This window comes from Takifugu rubripes, chromosome 4 (assembly GCF_901000725.2).
Source record: "Takifugu rubripes chromosome 4, fTakRub1.2, whole genome shotgun sequence".
Lineage (NCBI taxonomy): Eukaryota > Metazoa > Chordata > Actinopteri > Tetraodontiformes > Tetraodontidae > Takifugu > Takifugu rubripes.
This window is the reverse complement of record NC_042288.1, coordinates 5498914-5526666: the sequence shown is the minus strand read 5'-3', so window position 1 is coordinate 5526666 and position 27753 is coordinate 5498914. Positions and strand designations below refer to the sequence as shown.

The following is a 27753-nucleotide window of genomic DNA, read 5'->3' as shown; positions in this document are numbered from 1 at the left end:
TTAAAAAAAAATTAAACCAGTGAAAGCAGTGAAAGCCACAGGGTGCCACAATTTCGCAAAGCTGCTTAATAATTTGATAGCAAATATGTGCACCTTTAGGGAATTTGGGGTTTTTATACCCAAATTCAATGCACCAAAGAAATCTCACTGCAATTTCAGGTGAATCAAGATCTACTTGGCCATGACTTACACTGCTGTGATACCTGGAGGTTGTGTTCACTAAAATGCCCAAAGATTGCAACACTTCAATCAGCTGAGAAATTAGTCCCACAATCTGCACTACTCCCAGCTGCACATGGAGTCCGATGCTTTTATGCATGGAGGGCTTCTGGCACCAAGAAACCAAGTCAGTTCAGCTGCTAGTCTGCTGGAAAAACAAATGTGTGTAAACATTATCTTCTGGCTCCTGCAGGTTTTTTTTTTTTTTTTTTAATTTACACTCTAAAAATGATGAAAGAATTAAAGATTTGATTGATTTAATTGTTATCTAAAGGCAAGCTATCCCTTTAATTACGAGATGCATCCAGCTTTGACACTGCAGCTTGTTTGACTTAATATCAAATGGCATAATACAAACCTTTGTCTTTATGGCAAACATGCTGTCACATGAAATTAAATATTGTTATTGTGTTTCAAAAGTTCAGAGGAAAAGTCTGCCATATCTACAATTCAAAATCTGAAATCTCCTTTAATAGTTTTAAATATTTTTCACTCATATCCCTTAATATTGTACGCCTCCTTTAATGCAGCCACAGCTAAGGTCTGTGCTGATAAAGACACACTATCCGTGCAGGTAAATCTTCGTTTCTGCACGGTTGTCATTACAAGTGGGACATACAGGAAGTTTCTGCTGTATTGGTTTCCGGGGAAGCGAGATAACGTTTTGTCTCTTAAGCTCTTTCTTCTACATTGAGTGAGTATTTTTGCATTTGTGGGTTAAATTGTTTTCGATATGTTATTGATACTTAAGTCTGTTTGTTAGGTTTTTGTTCATTTGTTGGCAGTCAATTTAGCTAACCCCACGTTGCTATTAGCTCAAAGCTACTGAAAACCACGTTAGCATGCTAACTACTTACAAGTATTGCTCAAAAACACTCGCGGCCAGAGCTATTGTTTTGCTTAACGGATGCTATTGTCTTTATATTACAATTATACATTTTGAAACTGCTCGTGAAATTAGGAATAAAATTAAAGACCTGCTTCTCATTGGCGGTTTTTTTTTTTAGCAGTAGCTCATCATTAGCCCTAACCTATATCATGGCTGTTGTCCGGCTTTTCCTTCTCTCTATTCCTCCAGATTTTAAAGGAATCTTCTTCGTCGCCAACAACGATGACGGACAGATACAACATCCACAGTCAGCTAGAGCATCTTCAGTCCAAATACATTGGCACTGGACACGCTGACACCAGCAAATGGGAATGGCTGGTCAACCAACACAGAGACTCTTATTGCTCATACATGGGACATTTTGACCTGCTCAACTACTTTTCTGTGGCCGAGAATGAGAGCAAAGCTCGTGTCCGCTTCAATCTGATGGAGAAGATGCTTCAGCCATGTGGACCACCAGTGGACAAACCTGATGATTCCTAATTTCTGTCATCATTCTTTTCAAAGTCACATCTTTTCTGGCCATTACGTTTTAACTGCTAAACACAAACATTGTTTTTTTCATCTGGAAAGCTGTAAAACAGCTTCCCCCCCATTTACAGAAAGATGTTTGATAGTAAAAGCTCAGGATTGAAATGGGGCAGACATGCATGTGATTTTCTGTTGTTTGCATGTGTCGATTCAACTCTTGTTTTGATGTTTCCTTTTGTTTTCCTTCTCAGTTCTACGCCTTTTTTAATAAATCTTTTCTATTACTTTCATGCATCTTAGATTAGATTGGTCACTGTGCATCTGAAGTTGTGTGAATCATCAGTAGACTTGTCATTCAGCCTTTGTTGCCTATGTTGAACAACAAGAACAGAGAATTTGACAGATTTGGGTTATGATGTGAAACAAAACAGGAGTCAAGAGGAATTTTAAGCATAATAGACAGGTTTTCACATTTTCCTCAATTTCTTTTCCTGGTTTCAAAATAATTGTGTTCACTTCATGATCATTGTCTTCACGATGAATTTTCTTTGGATTAATTGATTGTGCAACAGCAAATGACTTATAAAATTAAAATTGTTCATGACTTTGATCTTTTTACTTAAAATCCAGTGCACCATTGACCAAATACCTAAAGATATAACATTAAAAACACTTGAATCCCACCAGGTTAGTCAGTCGAGCTAAACCAGGATCGTAACCTGTAAAATGGTGCGTTTGTGGTCATATTGGACAACGTAGCGTTCTACCTGCAGACGTATTTCCATTTGTTTTCCGCCCACGATCTGACACACGAACACTAATTACCCACCTACACATTGGATTGCGCAAACACATAAGCTATGTGTGGTTTCTGACAGTTAAGTCACCGATTTCTTCATCCTGTGAAAAGTCATGAAAGACCCTGAAGGCACGTTAGAGATGGTGGAAATGAGGCAGCAATTAGACTCCAGAAAGTGGCTATTTCTAAAGTGCTTCCTAACGAGACAAACTGATTGACTCGCTGGTTCAATTGAAGTGCTTCTTGAAAAAGATGTTCAGAGATGAGAAATTTGCTTCAGAGGATAAAAAAAACCCCATTCTGCTGCAGGAAGAGTGAGACAGAAGAGCAGCAGCTGCTCGGGTTCCACACTGCTGACACACTCGTGAACACGACTCATCGTTGGGCTGAGCAACAGATGGATGTTCGCCAAGGAAGTGCTCATGTGGTGCCTCAGGTCCATCCGTGTGCACGTTGGAGGCTCTTAGAGGGGTAAGTCCTCACCATCTGCTCTGGGTTGGGAGTCATGGGGACGGAGAGGCCAAGTCAGGCGTGACAGTGAGGACTGTTGCAATGTGATCTCTCTCTCTCACTCTCTCTCTCTCTCTCACACACACACACGAACTCTCCCTTTTCACTTGCAGGTGGAATGGTGCTGATGAAGCCAGAGAACAAAAGAGAATCCTAGGAATCAGAGAAAAAAAATCTTTATTCCAAATTAAATGTTTGAATTTGAATGAGAATGAAGTGAATCCCTGTCAACATTTGAAGTGCCACCAAAATACCTCAACAATCACTGATGAAATCTTCTGGAGGCATTTATGATTCCCCGAGGATGAATCTACTTACTTTGGTGGCTGATTGATCGATTTTTCATTGGTTTTGCATAAAGTGGGAATGTATTGTTTTCTTTTAATCATAAATTTGATTTGATTTCAAGGTTGGTTTTTGTTTCAGCTTAATCACAGCGTAGATTTCCATGTATCCCCTGGACTGTGAAACATCCTCTCCAGTGGGAAGTTCTGTGCCGTCTCTTCACGAGTTATTTGATTGTGAAGCTCAGACATCCACAGCGATTATGTTATCTCGCTCCTGTTTGAACATCTCAGCACAAGATGAGCTCACGCTGGTTTCATCAACTCTCTGATTACAGCATTTCATTGAATTCCTCCTCTCTGTGTTGCCACCATCCAATAATCATCCTCACCCTTTCCGGACCCCCCACCCATCTCTCCTCCATTGTTCTCTTTGTTATCTCCTCCGGCCTCAACTACAAACCTCCCATCTAATTTCTTCTCCCTTTGATTCAGTTTTTAATCTCTCCTGCTGAGAGTCCTCCCAGATAAAGAGCACAGGTGAGCATGCGGTGGACAGGACATTTGCTCCTTACTGAAAAAAAGTCGATTTTTTTTTTATTAGGTCTTTAGGATTCATCTTTCCAGGGGAGTGTGACAGCAGGTTCATAAGATAAATTTGCTGCTGCTTTGGGGTTTTCCCCTCCTTTTTAATTCTCACTTTGTTGTTTCTGGACAACAAGTGAGCTTATATAATCTTTTCTTTCACACTCCTCCAGGCAACAAGGTCAGGGGACAGAATGTTCAGCTTAAGCCGTGACACCGGAGGTCAGCCGCAGTCACGACCGCTTCAGTCACCGAAGAGATGGAGATTTAGTTCCATCCTTTTTAAAAAAAAAAAGAAAAAAAAAAGAATTTCAAAACCAACACATCCTGGATAGAAAAAGAAATCTTCTTTCTTCTCCACATCCACTCTCCTCCACTGTTGTTATTGGTCCCATCGCTCTGCCATAAAATAAATCAATCCATTACACCCAGGAAGAAGCTGGATGCTCTAATGACCGTTGGTAAGGAAACCTCTTATATTAGACAAATATAGGAGTCCAAGGTTCAGACGTGCCTGCAGCACTTGCGGTCTAACACCACAGACATGAAAGAATCATTATTCCGAGATCTGTCATCCCAGAGGAGTTGCTTGACAAAGGTCCTCGGACCTCATGGGAGGTCACAGCTCAGGGAGGCCATCTGTAATAAATGTCTGAGTTTGCTGTGGAAGATTTAGTGACATCTGGTGGTGAGAATACATATGGTTTACTGGTCTACACTGCACCCCTTTAGTTTTTCCACCAGGTTTTCCACTCCAGACCTTCAAGGATGTTCAAGGTCTTTATCAGGCGGGGCAAAATGGTTTTGCAGCAGCGCTAACAAGATATGTAACAGCACAGACAATGGACTTTTTTAAGGTTCATCACTGCAGAGCTTGGAGCTGAAATATCCACTTGTTGAGTGCCATAATGTTTGATAAAAGCCTCCAACTCAAATTACTTGCAAATGTTTAAAAGCGTCAAATGTTTTGGCTTTAGTGGCTCCAAAAGTCTTTAATTTAAATTTAAATATTCTGTCAGAAGCTTCATGCAATTGAGCAGTAAATGCTGAAGCATCTTAAAGATGAAATGTGAACGTGTCCTGAGACTCCACTTGTTTAACCTCCATTTCACTTTTTCTATCACAGCTCTGTAACTCTTCCAGGTCTCCTCTCGCTAAGACCGAACTCCATCAGTTTTGACTGATTACAGATTAAAACTTCTGCTCACTCAGCAGCCTGACGGCCTCCAACAGGCAGTAAAAGGTGGAATTTCATGTCAGTTCTGCAGTAAAAATGTAGATTTAGAGACTTGAGTCTCCAGCAGGTTTTTCCTGAGAATTAAAGGAGTTTCAAAGCTTCTCATCCAGGTTAAATTATGATTTCATGAAATTATCTGACTCAATATCTTAAAAGAAGGAAAATTGAAGTTGCTGCTGGCATAATTATCATATATTATGGAAAATATTCTTCCGGTCAGGCTGTTTAATCAGAAAAACATAATTTTCAGATACTAAAATAACTTTCTGCTCATTAATATTCATAACTAGAAACCAAAGTAGTTGAAGCTTTCTGAACAGAATGAGGAACTAGTATTTCTTTCTTCTTATTTAGGAGGAATCACATCCGTCATGTTGCTGCTGCTTCACCTTTACTGACCTCACAATATCCAAACACTGGATTTATCGTCTCTTCAGATCCGATCTTTTAATATTCTGCTGAGAAAACCTCCGAACGGATTCCTGATAAAGGAAGCTGAAAGAGACGGTGGCAGAGTTTAAAACATTTATATAATATTCTTGGTAAAACTGATTTGGATGTATCCACATGCCTCATAAACAGTCTGTACAAAAGTTTAATATACAACAACATACGTGACTCAACTCTGCTGCAGACTTCAGAATCAGTCCATTTTCTAAATGGTATTTTCATCCTCAGAACATTTTTAACATTGCCACACTCAATAACGCTTTTCCTGTCCTGATTTTTTTTAAACATTTATTGTCCTATGAATAACAATGCATAAACATACAATCTGATAAGGAAAACCAATCACAGGTTGCCTCATTTCATCATGTATAAAGGTGTTTTTTTCACTTAGACCAATTTAAAAACGAAGCAGTTCTTGGGGTCATAAATAAAACCAGGCAATTAGCTTAGCTTAGGATGCAGACGGGACCTTTGTCCTGCTTGCTCAGGTGAACCAAAGATGGAATAGGACAGTTTAAAGTAATTTCTGTGCTTGCTGTCAGTAAATGTTTGTTCAGAAGTACATTTAACAAGAGGAGATGGTTCCATTTACAGGACCAACCAGGAGGTGCAAGATTGGCTGAGTTTATGCTGAAAATAAGGCAAGTAGAGGGAGAGCAGATGGATGATCTCATAACATTTAACTGAGTTTTAGTTTGACTTGTTTCTGGTTAAACAGCAGGTTTCTTATTCTTGCAGTCCACTTTTCTTTTATTTTTCAACACTGTAATGGACGTAAATGCTGCCACATCCAGACTACAATAATCTCCTCCCACGCTGAATCCTTTGGAAATGTCAAACACTGCAGAGAGCAGGACTCGTGTCCTGTTGATCCAGACAGATTTGCCACAGAGAGGATCCCTCTGTGGCAAATGCGGGTGCTCGCGCCATCCTTAGTGTACCAACTGCAGCCTCTGTGTTTCTCAAATAAAACTGTATTTTTAGGGATCCAAAAATGCTACATTTAACCACATAAATGGAGGACAGAGCTAAAAGAAATCTGAGGTCAGTCAAGCATTTTGTGAACCAACATTAGAACTTCCATCATGTACCACCAGGATGGTGGCTGAGGGATTTCACATTCTATAATGCACTAATTTTAACTGCACTTCACTGTTCAAGTGTCCACCGAACCGGTCCTGGACTAGCTCTCTCCCGACCCCTACAATTTCCACGTTTTATGATATGACGCCCTCTAGCGGCGGAGTGCTTTAAATATGTGATTTTCACAAAAGGCAGAGAAATAAAAAAAAAGAAAAACCAATAACTCCTCCCCTCTGATTCAGGCACTGACATCGGCATCCAATCAGCGACACTTCCTGTTTCTGGAGGAAGCCCATATATGGTTATTAGGCAGTTCTTCAACCCTCTCAAGTAAAAGTTTAGTATAACTAGACATTATTTTACTCCTTTAACAATAAGCTCTGAAGTGCAGCACAAAAGACCATACATAAACAGGTTCTTCCCATCTATAATAAATAAATGGTTCTAATCTGAGTACTATACACATGACTCTTCAACAGACTGTATATGTGCAAATGTTTCACCACTGTCCACTGACAGGCCTGACACAACTGTAGCTGTTACAACAGACAAAAATACTGTATACATCAGGTACAACTGGATCCAAAGTAGACTGAGCTGCAGATGGAAAAAATGGAGGGTGGCAAGAGTAGCAACAGCTGTGGATCCCAGAGCTCCCATGTTGCTGACATCCAGCAAATAGTAAAATTACTCAAGGTCGATGGAATCTGAAAAAAACAACAAGAACATAAGAATATGAAGACCTAATGATTTATACACAGCTATATCTCAGCTTCATGGGTGTTCAGCGTGTCAGGCTAATGAACTGGAGTGGATGGACATCGTGGCCTTAATGCAGTTACAGGAAATGGCTTTGGGGAGCTGGAATAAGGTAAATATTGATCAATGTGATCTAATAAAGAGGACTCAGAGTGATAAATTAGTAATGAAGTTTAACATTTGGCTTCACGCTGGAGTTTATCGACTGTTCCAATACCTGGTGAAGTGTTTACTGTCTTCATGAACCTCCATCTCACGGCTCTTAAACTCATTCAGTTCCTTACGGATGGCAGCCTGAGGACACACACACACACACACACACACACGGTTATTTGGGTGTACAATTGTAGTAAAAACCTTTAACAGCAGAGGGAGCCCCAGCACAGAAACTGCCCTCCAGAACAATCGCTCTTCTTTTATAATGACATTTATAAACTAGTGCAGTTCTACTTTCTTCTATTCTTAATGCAATAAACGTCACAGAGGCTTTAATGAGAGTTTTGATGATGCTCTAACTGTCCTCACATAATCTTTATGGCACAGATAACGGCAAACAGCCATGAACTGGTGAGTTTTGAAAGTTTTTATACAGCACAGGTATAAATATGACCTATACTAATACGTGTGATGAAGAAACAGCAGTAGAACGTAAACTCAGAATGAACAAAGCCTGTAAGCTGATTACAACAAGTGCTTTGTTTGTTTCTTGAAGGCATTAAAGTTTCAGGATCACACAATAATATCATGATTAAGTCAATAACCTGGTATTCTTCTGAGGCATTAAAATTCATTTCAGCTTAAACACCAACATCATCCCCTGCATGAAATAAACTGGTACACTGCCTCCAGGCCAAGACTCATTGCCAAACCTCACTAATGCCCTCAGGCAAAACGGGAGCCAACATTTTTGAGATTAGCACTCGAGGATTTTCGCAGCACCTTGTCAGCAGGGGTGAGACGGGTCCAGGGTTTGTCTGCCCTCCGGTCGTAATCCTTGGCATCAGTTACTTCCACGTACTCGTTAAAACGTAGGATCCGTCGAGCAACGAGCTCTGCCACTGTCGGCCGCACACTGAGCTGCACACAGGACGATAAGATCAAATAGGTCGCAGAATGAGTGTTTTTATTAATTCTTTCTGTCTATTTTACAGATCTCCAGAAAAGGAGGAAGACTTTAGTTTATTTTATTGCTAAATAATATTGTATGTATGTTATAAATTCACAAGTTTGGAAACTCAAAAATGATGTGTGTGTGCATTTGTATGTGTGTGTACGGAACCTTTCTGGAAAGTCTCCTTTTAATCTCTTGTTTGGCCTCTTGCTCCTCAGCTTCATTCTTTTCTACATGTGAAGCACAAAAAGAGTAATTTCAAACATTCTGAGTTTGACATCTCATAGTCAGGAGTCATGTGACCTACGTCCCGTGATGGCTTTGAATACCCTCTAACTGTAAACGCAGGAGAAGACAATGGGTGGGAGTTGAAAAAGCGCAGCATTCTTCATTTAAATGGACATTTAATTCATTTCAACTCATCTGTCCGAGGACTACAGTGTTTGTGTACTCTCATGTGTGTCATATTTTCAGTCCATGGGTGAAGGTCAGGACATAGATTGAAAATTTCTACAGGCGTTAATGGTCTAACAGGGATATTTCTCAGCTGTCAGCTTCAAAGTGCTTTATAAACACCTACGTCTGAGGATGTTTCTCTGCTCCAGCTCCTCTGTTGTGGGTCTCTGGCTCAAGCGCCTGAAAGAGAAAATGTGTGGTAACCCTCACACACACAATTCCTGCCAAATTTGAATGTTCACACCTCATTCTCAGTGGAGTGTGTCTGAATGTGCAATACCTGACTAGTTTGCAGCCTATCTGTTGGCGGAGCTCATGTCTTTCCGTCTCAGAGCTCCGTGGAAGAATGTTCTTCTCCTCCAGCTCTCTCTTGCTGGGTCGGTTCCCCAGTTTAATGTTCAGGGTGTCTCGTCTGCGAATCTTCATGGCCAAAGAGCCTGAAACACAGAAGAGGAAGAACTAGTCACAGGCCATTAGCAAACAGCACACAGACACCACTGCATTGAGTCCTAATAACATGGCGATCGCAGTCATGATCCACAATGAGAGGAACTAACTCATCAATAACTGCCTCCCTTTAGAAAACGGCTAAAATCTTTCATTATTATTGTTGTTATTACTATAAAACAATCATTATATGGCACTATCGTCTGTTGCATTATCAATACAGTGGTTGTTATATTATCATTAATAAATACTGGGTCTGACTTTCAGCTCATGTTTACAGACTGTTGTGTGTTTATTGTGCTTTTTTTCCTCTTTTATATCGTTTTAACCTTCTTATCCTTATGAAAATATTTTTGTCATACTGTTGGTGTACTCATCCTCCTCTTCTTCCTCCTCTTCCTCATCACGGTACAGGATGGGTCCATCGGAGTCAGAATCGCTGGTCTGGCTGTCTCTCGGCCTGTTAGGTATAATCGTCACCTCGGCACACTCCGTCTTCACACTGAGGCCTTGCGGCCTTTCAGGCTGACACTCAGCTGACCTGCAGGGAAACCATGGCAATGCTTACAACACAACCAACTGGTGATTTGCATATTTCGCCCCCACACTGATGCAGTACGGTGGGTACCACCTATGTGGTAACTCTACATGTGGTACCTCTACAACGGTGCTAGAGTGTTACAATACACAGAGAGCTCCTCACCTCAGGCTGCTCTCATCAGATGGTGCCTTCTCTTCACTCTGTATTTGGTCTTCTCCTGCCTCACACCGTGTTCTCAATGGCTTCTCCCCTCTCGAGCTAAAGTCCAATTCCCCTCTCGAACAGGAATTGTCCTCTGTAGCATTCTTGATATCAGGAGCCACCCCCTGGGATTCAGGAGCCCCACTGCTGTGGGTCTCACCACTTGGAACAGAGACTTTTGAACAGGACTCCAGTCCAGAAGCGCCTTGAAGCCCTTCTTTATCGTTCAATGAGGTAGATATTCCGTGAGACAAACGAGGAGAGGACCTCAGATCAGCAGGTTGGCCTGAAGTTTCTGATGTCTTCTGTGCTGCAGCAGCAGTGGGAGGGTCAGATTTCCTGTTGGTCCTTGCATCTTTCCTGTTATTCTGGGCCACAGCATCAGCAGCATTTTTTGTGCCACGAGAATGAAGGGTGGAGGATGAAGTGTTTTTCGTTGTGCACCCAGTCTTCTTTGGATGGGAGGATTTAGCTGAGGGAGACCAGTAGATCTGTGTGTTAGACAGATGTGACAACAGCCACATTTGTTGGTGGCTACGGGGCCGATGCCAGTTTAGTGGAGACAGGAAGTACTCTCATTTACATTTTAGTGATAAATGTATGTGCCACTTTTAAACTGAGTTAGAGGCTACTGGAGGTTCTTATATTGTGGGCTTTTAGCTGACAGTCTAACCGCGTCAGCCTTCATGAAGGTGTCACATAACCCACACAACATGCGGATATCTACTAATAGCTGAACATGTGACCCCAGGCAATATGGTCTAGTCACTAGACCATATTGCCTGTTTTAATCCGGCCCGCCAAACTAGAAAAATTAAATGAATAAACCTTGTTAATGTTATATTTTCACTGCAATTCTGGTGTTTTCCCACTAGAAAAAAGACAGTCAGGAGGAGAGTGATGGTGATATCCTGAAGGATAACAGAACTTTCAGTGCTTTAAAATAGAAATGGTTATTAATTTTTTTTTTTTTAAAAGGCACATTTTATTCATTTGATTTTAAGTGTTTTAAGACTCATTCCAAAGTCAGATATTTTGTTGTAATGCTTCTCTTCATTTTCATTTGAAATTAAAGCACATGTTTTCTCCATATCCCAAGATGTGTATTTTTTCTCCAATGAGGTGAGGTTACCAAAGCACTCCATCCATCCATCTGCTCCTGGTCCGGCCCCAAATGTTAGAACCCATTGTGGCCCACGAATCAAAATGTTTGCCCACCCCTGGTCTAGTGCATCTGAAAAATAACTCCAAAATAGATTATTTTAGCCAGAGCAATGAATATTATCATCTCTGATAAAGCAGCTTTTGTTCTAGTTCAACTGTTTCCCGACATAAAACAAACAGAGGCCCTCAGAAATGACCGCATGGAAATCACATGCTGCGCTACGTGCACTTCTACATGCTGCAGGATGCTGCCGACCACACTAGATAAAGGTAATGTTCCTCAATCACAAGTTGCCAGAGCTCGTTTGGGGGAAATAAAAGAAACGTGCAACACTCACTCTCACATGACCTCTCCCATCAACATCTCAGTTCACTCAAACTCGGAGCTGCGCAACGTTGCTTTTCACTTCTGTTTTTGAGAAGTGACCCAGATGTGTGGTGAGAGGAGAATAACACAACCAGATACAAACTCATATTAAGGAAGGAAGGCGGTGAAGCTTGGTTTTACAGGTTTAGCTGACTTCACTTACTCATCTCCTGCCACACAAAGTCACACAAGCACATTCTCCATGCAGTGATGCAGGCAGCTGAGGGTTCTGACGGGCAAGCCGGCTGCGGACCGAACTGAACTTACCGTTCCCACGATTAATGTTGTTAGTGTTCCGCGGATTAGCTTTAACTTGACTGGATGAGCCTGCCTTGCCTGTAGGTTTACTGGCCTTTTTAGTCCCAGAGGCAGTGTCTCTGTGTCTGGTGGCCACAGCAGTGCCACCTGCAGGTTTGGAAGAGGCAGGCAGGGTGGCACTGGGCTGCTTTTTAGCTTGAACATCTCGGGGTCGCGCTTGATTTACACGAGCAAGAGATTTTGTATCACACCTCTCTGGGTTAATCGGAGAATACAGGAGAGGAAAGTATGACATGACGGTTAAAAACAGAACCAAAGCGACACGTAAAACAGACAAGGAAAAGGTCATGCAGATGAGCGGTGGCTCAAAGAAGGGAGACATCTGCTGACTGATGGAGAACGGGCCTGATCCAATCTGGAGCAGCTTCTAAAGACAAGTGTCCTCCGGCGCAGAGGCACGCATGTCCCATAACTGGATATGTGTGTTTTGTCACCAGGTTCTTCCAGATTACTGACGAACAAACAAACAGCTGGTAGCTCAATGCTAACAGGGTTGAGAGGAGATCAGCAGAACACTTAAGCTGCATCGGGCAGAAGAGCAGTCTCCTGTCTCCTGAGAGGGAGGTATTAGGAGATGCCTACTGCTCTTTCAGCTGGAGAATACTGACTGCAGGTTGATATGATATCAGCCTGGAATATCTATTTGAACACATTAGAGCCACTCTGAGATCCCGCAGAGGATTCAATGTCAACCAGAAAACTGCAGCCAATACAAATTTGCTTCATAAAGTAAGTCTCCATGGCAACCAAGGCCCCAAAAGGTGCAGTATTTACTTCTAGCATATGAATACTCTCTGCTGCATTTCTAAAAGGCTCAAAAACACAAGTGAAAGATTTTGATCCAGAATGAGAGACCCTGGACCAGGAGGCATGCTGCATAAAGTAGGTGTCCTGAAAAATCAGCGCCACATTCTAACCTTAGCGAATAAATATGAACGAGAGCACAGTAGTCACATCTGGATTATTTCAAACGCACTGCACCAGCTTCCAAAGAGCTCTGGACCCAAGTGTAGTACTGTTCCAGAGTCTGGAGTGTTCAGCTCTGTATTTGTAACAAAGGTGCTGTTCAATTCATGTGTCTGAAATCATAATTAGAACCATCATGACACATTAACACATGACACACAGTTTTGTCAAGTGAGTGAACCTTTTTTGACTACAAATAATATTTGTTAACAATAACTAAGAATAACTGCAGGCAGGGGGGATCAGACTTACCAGTTTTATTCTCTTTGCTCGAGGAGTCACTGGCTCGGTCCTGTTCCTCCATTTCTGAGGACTCTACGTGAACTTTGACCTCCTCTGATGTCCCGCTGGAGGTGGCGTGGCCATTCTGGTTTTCAGTGGTGATCGTCTCATCTGGCAGATCACATTTTTAAAAAAGTTCTTAAGTTGGATGTTCTCATATTAAACAGCAGTTGGAAGTGCAGCCTAACTTTGAAACAAGTCTTTATATTATTTTATTTATAATTGTTATTATATTTTAATTACATTTCTCAAATCCAGGATATTAATAAACATGGAGATAAAAGAAAGAAGAGAACCTTGATCCAGGATGAGAACTCCTTTCTGAATTAGTTCTTCCCTCGTTTGTCTGGTAGAGATTTTCCTCTCCAGAACTGAAAGACAAAGATCATCATTCCCTAAATTCCCAGGAATGTTTTAAATATATTAAATGCAGATTTCATCCAGCCTTATAAGAACGAGTCCTACCTTTGGAAAGGTCCTGGAACTTGTCGCTGGTCTTCTTCTTCCTCCACTTCCATGGTTTGAAGAGTTTTCCTAATGAAGACAGTTTGCCGCGCTGCTGCCTTGCTGCGTGGGAATTCTGGGTGTTTGCTGCACTGTCCACCACCAAGTCAGAGCTGGACAAAGAGGACGATTTCTCCAAGGCATCGACTGGAAGACAAACATGCAGGAAGCAGAGAGATCACATAAATGTTGGATTCCTGCAGCCACAGGCCAGCACAGATGCCGTCCTGGTGCTTTAATGAGGAACATCAAGTCCAACAGAAAAAGAGCGAAAATTCAATTACAGTAAGTTCAGACTTTTACCAAATCAAATGATTGAGTCTTTTTACTCTCTTAAATGACCATGATGCTAGAAGGGAAATGCACACTGAGTCCTTATGTATTAAGCACAGTTCCACAGCAGCAGCAGCAGTGATTTTCCGGCATCTGTATGTGCTCATGTGAGCGTGCTTACTGCTGAGATTGTTGCCCTTACACAACTCCTCTGCTTCCTGTGGAACGATTAGAGGAGCAGTGAATTCTGGGATACTGAACAGAGCAAGTGGAGGGTGTGTGTGTGAGTGTGTGTACATGCAGCACCAGAGGCCCTTGCAGAGCACAGAGTAACAGCAGCATGTGATTTCTCAGGTCCAAACAGTGGATAGATTTTGTTATTTTAGCCACAACTGAAAACCTGCTGACTGCAAGGAACAAACCAGGAATCAAAGCGTGTTTCCCTGCACTTGTCTTCAACATAATCATTACAACCAGTACAGAAAATGCGTGTAATAATGACACAGCAGCAACACAGCAATACAAGATAACTTGCACTACTTAAGGAGGGAAAACTGCAGCGTTTTACTGAACATTGAAGCCAAAAACCTTCTATATTGAAGTCAACAGTTGTGACTTTCAGCAGGAAGCCAGAAATCAACATGTCTCCACTGACACCATTATGAAGTACAATGAGTCCTAAAAGTCATTAAAATCCAAACACTGATGGAGAAAGAGCGCAAACCATGGTTCAGAACCAAAAACTGACAAACTTTTCAGATTGCTACAGCAGTTTCAGGCTTCGCATGTGAGGTTATCGATGAGGAAAATGGAAGGATGTGGGTTAAAAAGCTGTCATAATGAACTGTTTAATGATTATATGATGCCTTCAGTGTTGGGTCAATGAAGTTGTCACAGCTACGGGCAATCATGCCCGTGAGCCGCTTCGCCCCGCACACCTGTTGTCAGGAACCAGATAAGAACCCAAATGCGCTTTATTGTCGGACACAGACAACAGACAGGATTCTCCGGGGAGTGAGCAGAACAGAATAGTCAGGGACAGGCAAGGTCGAGATCGGGCAGAAGGCAGACAGAGTTTACAGGGGAGCAGGCTAAACAGAATGGTCAGGAACAGGCAAGGTCGGAACAGGGCAGGCAGGCAAACAGGAATATGCTGGAAAGTCATCGGGAACGAATAATGATCTGACAGGGAGCAGGTGTGCCTCCGGGAATTAAGAAAGGGGCTCATTAGTGTCCAGATTCACAACAGGTGTGCGGGGCGAAGTGACTCACGGGCATGATTGCCCGCAGCTGTGACACCTGTTGTGCATCAGGACTCTAATGAATGCTCATCTTAAACCCCGGAGGCACACCTGCTCTCTGCCAGATCGTTATTCGTTCCCGATGACTTTCCAGCGTTTTCCTGCCTGCCCGGTTCCAACCTTGCCTGTTCCTGACCATTCTGTTTAGCCTGCTCCCCGGTAAACTCTGTCTGCCTTCTGCCCGATCTCGACCTTGCCTGTCCCCGACTATTCTGTTCTGCTCGCTCCCCGGAGAATCCCGTCTGTTGTCTTTTTCCGACAATGAAGCGGTGTTCAACCAATCTCGTGTGTCGCATTTGGGTTCTTATCTGGTTCCTGACAGAAGTCAGTTTTAGGCTAAGGTGGATAAAATGGCATGGTTGTTTAAATGATGCCGGACTGGTGAAAAACCTGAACAAATCCAGTCTGAAAAAATACTAACACGGGTTTGCAGTGCCGCGGTGCACAAAAGCAATGTTTGTGCTTCTATTGTTTGATTTTGCTTTATGCGCCTGATCAGAAGGAAGGAAATCAATTTCTGAGGCCGATAACGATCAGGAGCACCAGCCACAGATGCTGGTGACCATCTGGAGCTCAATGTGCATGCATCATAGTCAGACAGGAGGCACAGATGATGGTTTTACTCTGCAGGAGGAAAATAAAAATGCAGATGTGGCATCAGTCTAATTTAGGTGTCGTGAGTTGGTAATGTTCTGATGAATAAAACTGGGAGAAATTTAGTTTGGTAAAAGTCTCCACTGTCAAAAATGTATCCAATCAGATGGAGCAGCTACATCTGCTCATCAGCGACAGGAACAAAACACAGAAGCTTTTAGAACAAACAGCAACAATATACATAAATAAAACAATTGCAGTCAATGCTGTAGGCTGTCCCCATGTTTGTTCTCTCTCTCTCTCTCTCTCTCTCTTACCCCCCACACACACACTCTTCCTGTTCCTGCATGATATCAAATATCTGCAGCTGCTAATGTTCAGCTGTTAATGATGAGAAAATCAGCCATTATCATCACCATTAGAGGTCTATCAAACCTGCGGGGACGTGGACAGAGTCACTATGAGCAGGTGAGACAGGAATGAAGGAAACTCTAAAATCATGACCTTCTTTTGGTTTGTTAAGTATCATCACGGCAACATTCCTTTCTGTATTTTTAGGAGTCAGTCTCCCGTTATTACCCTGCTCATGCTAGTTTACAGGAAACTGGTAGCAGATATTGATCTGCCTATTTACAAGCAGACATACAAACTGGTTCCAGTTCGGTCAGACAAATTCACACTGGTTTTATCCAGATTCATGCCGTGTTGAAAGCACCTAAAAGAACAAAGGAGGGAGGTTAACGAAGGACAGTGACAAAGAGCCCATATGACATCCGTCGCTGAACACAACAAAGTGGAAATAGATTTCCTGTTTCCAGTTATCAACAGTTTTTAGAGGTGTGGCCATTCTGCCCAAACCTCAACTGTCTAAAAGCTATTGTCACCGCCGACAACACCGTGATCCACCAAGAAAGTGACATCATGAACCCTCTGCAGCACTGTATAGTAAACATATCTTAACCTTAAAGACAGAGGAGCTTCTATCTGCCCTCCAGCAACATCGGGGCCACCGGGAAACTAAAACAACAAATTTGTTCAACAGCGAGTGTTGATGCATCTTCATATTTTCTCTTAAACACCACCAGTGCAGCTCCAACTGGTCTAGCTGGCCTCAACCCAGACACCTTATTGTAAGCACTGATTTCCAATTTTAGATGCTCCTTTAAGGAGGCCGAGCCCCGACGCTCACGCACGTTAAATACTGTGTAAAACACGTGTAAATGCCGACAGGTTTTGTGTGCTTCCACGGGTACAGGTGGGCAGTAATGTTCTGTTCAAAGGCTTCTCAGCTGGTACAAGAAGAGTATGGGTGGAGGAGGGAGGAGGGGAAGGGGAGAGGCTTCCTTCCTTCACTGTGAGCCACTGAGGAGGGAAGGACAAGAGGAAGACTGACGGAGACGGAAGAGAAGAAAGGGAATGAAGACAGAGACAGAAAAGTGGAAACTGAAGTTGGCGTATTAGAAAATATTAAGAAGAGAAAGTAAGAAGTTGGAGGAACAGTAAAACTGTAACAGGACGTGTTGGACGGGAGCAGGGAGGAGTGAGAGCTGGGCCCGCCTTTCAACACTTGGCTCATTTTTTCCAAATCTTTCAAAAATGTGGGTCAGAGAGGCAAACGTCAGTAACTCATGACACTCGCCGGACCTGGAGGCTTCAAGCCAACACTGCGATGTGAAAAAAAAAAACCCCAAAAAACGCAGCATTGGAGACGTCAGCAGTGCTGATGAAATTTCCTTCACACTTAAAGCACGTGAACGCATCACTATGAAAGCCATAGATCATTTTAGCTGCAGGGGTGTGTGTGTGTAGACTGTTTAAATAAGCTACTAAACCCTTTACTTCAAATGTTGATGGCTTTGTGTTATCATCACTGGAGGCTGTTGCTGGAAACACCAATACAACACAGGTGGAATTATTGATGAGACAATAGGATGTAATTAATACTGAAACAGCACTTACAAAAAGTGATTTAGAGAAGAATAGTGAACCGTTTTGATCCAAATGCTGTCGCATTTTAGCTTTCAAGCCAATTTAAAAGCTAAGGAATTTAAATAACGGTGTATGAATGTTGCATTTGCTGTCAGTGGTGTAGTCGTATTTTAAAGCATCGTTGGGTCGGAGGAATTAGGAGTGTGTCAAAGAAAGTTTAAAGTGCATTTAAAGTTCGCTGCGGTACCTATACAAATTCTACGTGTCGAGATTTGCAACTGTCAGAGCTCTGTTGGATTTCCTGTTTCCTGACAGAGATAAACAAGCTTTAAAAGTATGTTTATAATTAAGTCGATCAACTAAAACCCGAAAGAGGCTGCGACAAAACACCGTTTTAACAGCGCTGTGGTTGCGCAACATTTACATCCTGCTTTAATGCTGCTGTTCACTGACAAAAGTCACCAATAATTCGTGAAGAGGTGCGGGTTTGAATCCACACGCCAAATGTGGTCAAGCTAACTTCCTATTAGCACGAAAACTTGGTGCCTTTATTTTGACTCGAAAGTTCGGTTAGAAACCGGCGGCGGTACCGCTGAAGAAAGAGGGCGAGAATGAGGAGACATCCTGGGTAAAGATAGCGGAATGTTTCAGAGGCGAGAGGAGGGACTACAGGCACTCACCGTTGTCCGCCTGAGACACGGCAGACACGGCTGTCTGACCCATATTCGGCGTCCCCGGAGCTCCGGGCCGGACCGGGGCCCCTCGAAAATCACACACTCACGGCCTCCCACAGCACAAAGCCCGCACGCAGCCGCCGACGGACTCCATTTCGGGAGAAAGTTAAGTTTGAGAGCCGTCGGTTTGCAGGGTGACAGTCTCTGTAACTCCCCCTCCCGCCTCCTGCTTCCTCTGGCCGGAGAATGCTTCTCATTCGCCGCGCAGACTGAAGGCGCTGCTGGGGTCAAAGGGTGCCAGGGTCCGACACCTCCACACGCTTTCACACCGGTGGAGGGGAGAATATGTAGGCTGTAAGACTACCAGCACGCTGGCACAAAACTCTGACGGGCAAATGGACCAGAGTGGGGTTTAGTAAGGTGATCAAACAAAAGAAAGAAGAAATATGCTTTAGGGATGGAGACAACTCCAGCTGTGTCTAGGTGCTGCGCCAACAAAAACCAGTTCAGAAGGACCCTTTGGACAGGTGTCACCCCGCATCACCTCAGTGCATGTTTCACAAATACACATGCAATACAGTATATGGCACACCTCTACTATATCTGTAGGATCTAACACTGGAAGAGTGAGGCTTCTTCAGACATCTGTGTGATACCTGTGGGGCACCTGTGGAGCACCTGAGTCAGGTTGTGATCTCCAAAAACTCAGTGTTCAGCACTGAGCTCCAGCTGTGTTTCAAGAGAAAAAACAGAGGCTCTGGTGGATGTGAGGATCTGTTCGGAGGGCCCCTGTGCTGTATCCAGGCTCTTTCAGTGTGGGTGGAAAGTTTTTAAAGGTGGAGGTTCATCAGTACAGGAGCGACCAGGGCGTGGAGCTGCTGTGTCACATTTTGCTTCTTCTGGAATCGCAAGCTTTTTGTGATCATATTGATTTAATAAGTTACTTTGAGTTTCTGAAACATAGACTATTCATAGGATTGATAAAATAAAATGTGGTCCCTTCAGGTCAGTACAATTATTTATCCTTTACTGTTGATTTGTTGCATTAGAGACACGCTGAATAGAGACACACACTCACGCAGGCTTTTTTATTTGAGAAGAATACTGCCCCCTACTGTTGACAAAGGCATCCACACCGTACAAATCAGACTATAATAGGAGCCATGAATTTAAATTAAACATCAAATTAAGTAAAATACTTCAGTTGTGATATGTTTGTTTTTCGATTAATCTATTAATTAGTGCTAAAAACAATACTGGCTTTTCATGTTTAACACTGTTTAAAAAGTAGTTGGTTATTTACTCTATAAAAGTATATATGAAGAGTAGAACTAGTATTAGTGGGTAACTTTAGAGTCATTGACCCCAAAAAGATCTATTGTTCTAATCACAGGAGTTCAGCCGTATTTGACAGAAGTGGATAACAGAGGCAGGAAGCCAGTACAGAATGATAAAAGTACTTAGTGTAATTAACAGAGGAAAATGGCTGCATTAGCGTCATCAGGCGGGATAATTGAGTCATAATTCAGGTTATAAATCAGCTCATTAAATAGACAGATTTGTAATCTATAGTGAACAATCTGTACTGATCGCTGCAAGATGTTTAAATTATGTAGTTAGTGGATCGTTATTGGTTCCGTATGATTTCTTTCTAAATGTTGAGCCCGAATGACGGTTTAGGCCAAATACAGAAGGTGAGGGAGGGTTGATGAGGCCACGGTTCAGGTTCAGAGTTGGTACCAGTGAGGGATTAAAATCACTGTCAATGTTACTGGGCCAGTTCTCCCCTGCAGATCTGAAGATTTCAACGCTGATGACATCACTTCTCTCCAAATGTCGACCATAAATTGCAAAACGAAGGTAAAGGGTTTGAGCCGGCTGAGACCGAGTGGCTGGGCTCCCTGACCAAGGACAGAACACTGATTACATCATTTAAACAACAGGAAGACAGATTATAGAAGACATCAGCCTGTCCATTACTCATCTCACAACATTCCAAGATTATTCCAGCATTATGAGAAGGAGGGCAAAGTGAACCCTTTTCCATCTTTTCCTGACACCATGTCAGACATCAGATGATGATTTTGACCTTTTCATTGACCGGAAGAGCAGAAAAAGACCGGGAGGGCGATGGAGGAGAAAGGCCAGAAGAAAGGAAAAGAGTCATCAAATATTAAGTGGCAGCCTCAGCAGAACACGGGGGTAATAATTGTTTAAGTGCTACTTTTCAAGGCCCTTCCAGCCTTCCTGTGACTTATTCATTAATCAGTTTCTGTGCAGGTGCAGTTTAACAACCTCAACGAGGCCGAACGACAACGATGCATTTTCCACAACTGTTGGAAACGGAGTCGAAAGAAAGAACCGCCTTGACAGAAAACCTGTCCTCTATTAAAATAAGGTTTATCTTTAACAGCAGGAGGCTCAGGTTCTCTGCAGCCCCTCTGAAACCTGATCTCCTGTTTGTTGTATTCTATCTGGCACAATCCATAAGACGCCATCGTTGCTAAAATGTTGCTTTTGTAAATCAATAGTTGACATCCTGCCAGACAGGCAGCCAGAAAATGAGACAGAGAGACACGGAGAGACAGGGAGAGACACAGAAAGACAGGGAGAGACATTGAAAGATGGGGAGAGACACACAGAGACAGGGAGAGACATAAAAAGACAAGGAGAGACACAGAGAGACAGGGAAAGACAGAAAACAGGGAGAGACACAGAAAGAAAGGAGAAACAGAGAGACAGAGAGAGACAAATAGAGACACAGAAAAAGGGAGAGACAGGGAGGGACACGGAAAAGTGTTCTGCAATGAGGGTCTTTCATGATAATCACACCATCACGCGTCTCCAAACACTATTCATGAAGAAGTTGGATCTGATAAATTCTGAGGAGGACATTTTCTATCCTAACAAACCACCAACTGGACGGTAACTTACTGGAGAAAACTGCAAATACAGGTTCTCCAGGTGGGTTTTCTGTCATCAGCTTGCTGTTATGGAAACACGGTAATGGTTTGTCTGGTTCTACCAGTGGGTGCGTGTGACTGTGTTCAGTGAGTCCAGTGGTGTGCAGTCACACAGTGGTGAAAGGCTGGTACATTTAAACACACTTATCCTGTCATTTACACCTATGAATAAATAAATAAATCCACCACATTGCACAGCTAATCTGTTACTCACGCCTGCACCAAACGCCGTCACATTTGTAACGTTTGTTGGTGTCTTTGCTTTCACCCACTTCACCCATCACGTTACATCTACACTATCCATGAATGTTCATCAAAACTCCCACGTTAATGTAGAAAAGTAGCCAATGAGACGGGTAATGGTGTTCTTCTGAGGCAACATTAACCATCCTCCCCTGATGCTGATGGATCCAAACAACATAAATAAATATAATTTATCCCTCTGGATTTTTACTTGCAGCGCAGGAGGACAGGTAAGATTGTGTTACCTGCAGGTATGTGACCAAGTGCTGCTTTGTTTTGCAAACTGTGGTATCACAACCTCCCCGCAGTGCTACTATGTTGTGTAAAGCCTTCAGCAGCTGGCTAAGCTTCGCCACCACACACATGCATAGCATCCTGCCTTATATTTAACATGTGACGTATTCTGACAAACACCACTAACAGCAATTAGACAAAATTAGACAACATGAACCAAGAATATCTTCCGATATGAGTGTGACACAAATATGCCGATGTGTCATAAATTTAATTTGGTCTGGTACAGGATGTACCACCGAGAATCCTGTTTTTTCCGTCCCTCTATAGAAACACTAAGGCGAGGTGGTATCACACGAATGTATATGAGAGCCCCTGTTGGATTAATGCAACTGTGAGCAGCTTTATGACACTGATATTTTCTTAGGCATAAGCATGCAATAATGATGTATAAGCATTACCAAAACTGCACCTCGCAGCAAAGTAGGAGCATGTTAAGTGAATATACAGCCAATGTTTAGGTTATTAAGTGTTCTGCCTGCAGCATTAGCATCTTATTAATATTGCAAAACATTCACTACTTGTCTTTTAAAGTAGTGTTGCCTTACATAATGCATGGCTCTGCTGTCACTGACACATGTTTATTCTAGATTTCAGGAAATATGAACTCGCTCCCAGTTACAGCCACCATCACTGGGAACAATAGTCAAACACCAGTAGTGACTCAGGATTTACTTCCAAACAGCGTCCTTTCAAAAGGTTCCCTCCAGACTTGTCCCTGTGATTGAAACTGTGTCCTGGCTGGTTCATAATCAAGGGAAATGAGGAGAATTTACAGCCTGTCATTTGTCCTGACAAGGGACAGACGTGAAAAGTAAAGAGAAGCAAGAACAAATCTCTCACGTGGCTCCTGTTGCAGTGACGCAGACACGAGGGGTGCAGGACAACACATGCAGCAGACAGGATGCAGCTTATTTTGTAGATTAACTCACCGTCATGTTCCATGACTTGACCCCAGGAATATATGAGCAGTGTGTGATGGTCTTCGTCTTTCCGACACACCACCTCCCTCTGCCTCCCTCTGTCCTTCCTTCTCCCCTCTCTCTCTCTCTCTTGGCTCAACCCTCCCCTTCCTTCCTCCGTTGCTCTCTCTCCACTGACGACTCTGCTCGCTCCCCCCTCCCAGTCTTACTCCAGTAAAGACCATTAAAAGTTAATGTTTGTTTCCATCTCAGTCCCTCCTTCTCGCTCTCTCAATCTGAGTCTCCTCCCGCATTTATCTCCATCTCTCTGCCTGTCAAGTTTCTGTTCCCTCCATCCCTCCAGCAACGGTCTGGCTCCAATCTCACCTCTACCCACACACACACACACACACACACACACACACACACACACACACACACACACACACACACACACACACACACACTTCCAGCCTGCAGACCTCCACATTATCCTTTAAATCTACTCCTCTGGATGAATCACACATACGTTCACGCACCATAAGATAATTAACCTGCTTCATGTACACCAGTAAATCAGTTCATTATTGCATCGTAGAAGAGGCTACGACCCACTGTCATCCATTGCCACCCACAACTTTTTAAGTCCCAAAACACCTCCAATTCAAGCCAAATGAAAGAAGCATCACATACACTCAGAGTGTTTGCTTTTCCCTTTCCCACCTTTTCTTATCTGTATTTTTACTGCAGGCCTCACAGCAAACAGGCCTCAGTACTACTGTTACATAAGGTGTCAAACAAACCTATTTTATCCTGACTTTAAATTACATAGTATGGCTGGGGTTTAATCAAGAAATTCTGTTAATGATTAGCACAGTTTTTTTCAGGAACTTTTCGCTGTAAAATCTAGAACATCGGTCGAGAGAAAAGGCAACACAGAAGTCCAAATATGATCAAAAACCTACAACAAAGTCTTGGAAGAGGAAGAAAACAAAATAAATATAACCCCCACCACATCACCATCAGGGACAACTGGGAATTAGGCCCAGACAAGGATGAAGAAAAAGACCTTCAAAATAAAAGAGGAAGCATAAGAACCAACATAGGCAACACTCATTACATGAAAAAGAGAAAAATTAGTTCACTGGTCTTTTGTTTTTGCCTTCAGAAACAGGAGCCGCAGCTTTCATTTCCTGCCTTTTATGAAATCTGTTTGTCTTTTCACTAGATTTCATCTGTGAGAAGAAAATGATGAGTGAGACATGAACAGACTGTAAACACAAATAAATGCAGATTCATTTATTAATTAACTAATAATGGAGCTAAAACTGGTGATCTTATCAATCCCAACACACACACACACACACACACACGCACACACACACACACACACACACACACACACACACACACACATGCGCACACACAGTTTAACACTCACTCTAACAAAGACAAAAGTATAATTAACCCTGTGTGTCAGATTGATAAATATTATGAATGAAATAAATTTAAAAAATAAAAACTCTTTGTTGTTTTTTTTTTGACATTTTTAAAGTAAATGTAACCGGTTGTGTTTGCATAATCAACTTAAAGATTGTTGAAGATATGTTGGGAAGACAAACCAGCAAACTGATTTGTTCAGTATTTTATATGTGGATCTGAGTCCTTGTCTAAAAACTGTTCTAATTAAATTGCCCGTCTGTGCTGTAATACAGCCTTCAATTAGTGCAGAAGTACTTGGAGGCTCATTTGTGGCTGTTGGAGGAGCGACTGAGAATAAACTGTGTGTGGGCGGCAAAGAGGGCAGAGCAGCACATCACATTTTAACAAGTAGTTGTTGCAGACTGAAACCATCTGTAATCAATGCAATTTTGAAAGAACCAGAAGCTTCTTTTCTTCTACATTTTCATCCATCCTGTCCTCCTCCTTAATCGTGTCTAATCAACATCTCATCTCTGCATTGACTGTCTCCTTGTCCCTGTCTCCTTTATTTTCTGCTCTTTATTCTCTCATCCATCCTTTTGTCTTCACACACTCCTCCTGTTATATATTCTCCCTCTCTGGAGTCGTTAAGACCACTGTGACACAATCTGGAGGCCATTGTGCTGCTACCAGACAGCAGATCCCATCAGTGATGCCCATTTGTGAAAGTGTAATATCATATACAGCATGTGTAAATGTCCTTAAACATGTCTGCATGCATAATAAATGAACAGCGGCCTCCGCTGCTGGAGGCTCTGGGGGCTGCAGCTGCGGGGCACCTCTGTGAGGGATCATTCAACAGCTGGAGTTGCAAACTTGACAAACACAGAGGCCTGGGAGAACTGGAAGCATAGGCAGAACCAGAGGATCTGGGAAGACAAGAAAAGCCAGGAAGCACAGAAGAAACGGGAGCCATCATGTAACTGGGCACAATATTGGGGCTTTTCAGTAAGCACCTACTGAGCTCTACTGGGCTCTACTGAGCTCTGCTGGGCTTGGTTGTTAAGGTTTTCTGTTTCTGGGTGGGTGCTTGGTGACAACGACTCATTCACAAGAATCAAACCCACCATTTAAAAGAAAATCCAACTAAAGATTCAGAAACAAACAAACCCTGAGAGCACACTGATATTGATGCCATGCGTTAGTTCTCAAAAAGCTTAATAAAACAAATAAAAGTTCTTCACATGAACAGAGACGCCTCCCCTTTGAGATAAATCCTGATAAGATGCCCCAGCGGAGCTTTTCCCTCTGAATAAGTGCTTGTCATCACTGTGTTCCCTTTAAGTCTAAAGACAGTAAATCAGTTAACATTTCAGGAACCATCTGAGAACTCTTCCTCACCCACATGTTATAGCCTCATCTGATGTGTCATATGTGCATGTGCACGTAGTGGTAGTAGCGCCCCCTGTCGTTTGATTCACAAAACCACCTCTTTCATTCAGCCTTAAAGGCTCTTTCTCAGCAGGAGGGTTCGGTACGATTGCGTCGGGTATGCGGAAACATTTCATTTGTTTTGGTTCACTTTCACACTGCACTCTGGAAAGTGGACCAAACACATCTGACAACGTTTTGTTGAGGCTTCAAATGTTTGCAGGTGATAATCCGTTTGAGTCCAGAGTTCAGATGAGATTTACACTGGAAGTGGAGGCCCAGCGGAAATAATTGCTGGTGGATCAAACAGCTCTGATGTGAAAGCCAAAGACAAAAGACCCTAAACCACAAAGACTTATTTTCAGACCAGTGAGTTTCAAGCGTAACAGCACAAACCCCATCTGAACATTTCCTGTCATAAACTCAAGACTTCCGGCTCTGACTGAAGACAAGCCCAGCTGCTGAAGATGGCTTTCATCTTACGAAAAACAATGATCACGAAGACTGCAGAATAAATCCACAAGTCTGAACTTGGAAGTGGATCCAAAACAAGAAACATGCTTGTAAATGGTCACAATTCAGCAGACAAGATGATTAAGATCGGAAAATGTGTCTTTTCTCCATTTTCTTTCTGTTTTAAGACAATTACCTCTCTCTCTCACACACGCGCGCGCACACACAGGAGCTAGATCATAACAGGTCACTTTGGAATGTAGTAACTGATTATCTCTTATGAATGCCTACATCTTGTTTGATCGTTTGCTTTATGTTGCCAAGGTGCAGATGACTCTCATATCTCTGGTTCTTCCGGGGACCATCGGGTACATCTGATTTTATCTTGTTTAGTTATGAGGTTTAAGAAAAAGAAAGATAAAAAGCAGAAGGGGAGACTTGCGGTAAATTTAAAAACTCAATGAGAAAATGCTAGTTGTTGAGGTTTTTTTTAATGAGCCTTTTCTGTTTTTACCTGAACGGGCCAGTCGCAGCCTGCACAGCACATTGGACCTGAATCCGAATGAGTCGCTCTTTGATCGCCTCCTGCGTTGGGGCCACAGTGGCGGGTTTCTCATCTTCGGGTGATTGTCCCCATCTTCCTCCTCCATAGTTGCCTCCTCTGTCAGCTCTGTATCCATAGTTGCCTCCTCTGTCAGCACTGTATACTCTCTGAAGATGAGAGAACAGGAAACGCCAGCATGTAACGCATCGTCAATGGTTTACAGCAGCTATAGTTGTGCGTGCGTAAAAGACGCAACAGACATTTCGAAAATGTGGCCACACCGACGCGCGAGGGCGTGTGGTGCGTAATTGCAGGTATCTCTCTGTTATGGCCACTATAATTTTACATGTTTTGTACAAGTTAAAATGTTAATTGCCCCGCACAGGCAACACAGTAAGCAAGAACAGCTTTTGGCCACCCTTGAAAGTTCGACGGGCATAAAAGTCATAAAACTAGGACTTTTAAAAAGTCCTAGTTTAACCTCAGCTACGTTTTAAATAAAGCAGCCGTTTTAATTCGAGGTGAACGTAACATTCAGTTGTGACAACTTACGTTTACTATATATATAGTTTAGACCACCAAATTAATTACATACAAAGAGACCAAAGAGTTCGGATTTTAAACGTTAGACGTCGCTAAATCACCGCACTAGTGTGGTTTCACCGCGTTCTGCTCCGCATGTGTTTCACACGCGCACACTACGCCACAGAGGAGCGAAAAGAGAAGACATCTCACTCTAAGGTAATCTACAAGTGCCATGGCTTCCGCAATTTATGGGTTCCCACGCCTTAGAGTTAATTGTTGTGTAATTAGTTATTCAATTTTAACAGAGGCATCCATGTCTTGGTGAAAAAAGTGGAAAAAATACGATTTCCCTGACAAGCTTTTTATAACAGGTGCTACAGGAAGAACACCAATTCCATGAAAGTATATCACACTTCTTTTTGGGAAGTCTGTGTAAATTCTCAGTCATCCAGGTCATTGTATCCAAGGTAGTTTTCTCTGTCAACTGGACTGGATTTCTTCTCTTGAAGACGTTTCGCCTTCTATCCAGAAGGCTTCTTCAGTTCTGAAATCGCTGGGGAGA

The 27753-nt window shown here is 42.6% G+C and overlaps 2 protein-coding genes across 5 annotated transcripts; one reads left to right on the top strand and one right to left on the bottom strand.

The window, feature by feature from the left end:
- Nucleotides 1–793: 793 nt before the first annotated feature.
- Nucleotides 794–2189, top strand: sf3b5 (splicing factor 3b, subunit 5). The gene is made up of 2 exons (XM_003963781.3): nucleotides 794–913; nucleotides 1298–2189. Exon 2 carries the CDS (start codon nucleotides 1331–1333, stop codon nucleotides 1589–1591), a length of 261 nt encoding a protein of 86 aa, XP_003963830.1. The 5' UTR covers nucleotides 794–913; nucleotides 1298–1330; the 3' UTR covers nucleotides 1592–2189.
- A 3318-nt stretch (nucleotides 2190–5507) lies between these two features.
- On the bottom strand, nucleotides 5508–26925 carry phactr2 (phosphatase and actin regulator 2). Of its 4 annotated transcripts, none has more exons than XM_029835080.1 (13): nucleotides 26637–26925; nucleotides 13605–13790; nucleotides 13436–13510; nucleotides 13110–13250; nucleotides 11841–12086; nucleotides 10004–10514; nucleotides 9663–9841; nucleotides 9134–9290; nucleotides 8978–9033; nucleotides 8566–8627; nucleotides 8226–8363; nucleotides 7504–7580; nucleotides 5508–7234 (listed from the first exon to the last, which is right to left on the bottom strand). In XM_029835080.1, exons 1-13 carry the CDS (start codon nucleotides 26800–26802, stop codon nucleotides 7219–7221), a joined length of 2010 nt encoding a protein of 669 aa, XP_029690940.1. In that variant the 5' UTR covers nucleotides 26803–26925; the 3' UTR covers nucleotides 5508–7218. The 4 variants fall into 4 exon arrangements, with proteins under 4 accessions (XP_029690940.1, XP_029690942.1, XP_029690941.1 ...); XM_029835082.1 differs by lacking the exon at nucleotides 26637–26925 and adding an exon at nucleotides 22847–22977; XM_029835081.1 differs by lacking the exon at nucleotides 26637–26925 and adding an exon at nucleotides 18421–18717.
- Nucleotides 26926–27753: the final 828 nt, after the last annotated feature.

Coding starts and splice junctions, on each gene's coding strand:
- phactr2 (XM_029835080.1), bottom strand. CDS start 26,802: ATGGATACAGAGCTGACAGAGGAGGCAACTATGGAGGAGGAAGATGGG. Junction 9,291..9,662: donor GGAGGATGAGTACACCAACA/GTATGACAAAAA, acceptor TCTGTGTTTCAG/GCTCTTTGGCCATGAAGATT. Junction 8,364..8,565: donor AAAGGAGACTTTCCAGAAAG/GTTCCGTACACA, acceptor TCCTGTGTGCAG/CTCAGTGTGCGGCCGACAGT.
- sf3b5 (XM_003963781.3), top strand. CDS start 1,331: ATGACGGACAGATACAACATCCACAGTCAGCTAGAGCATCTTCAGTCC.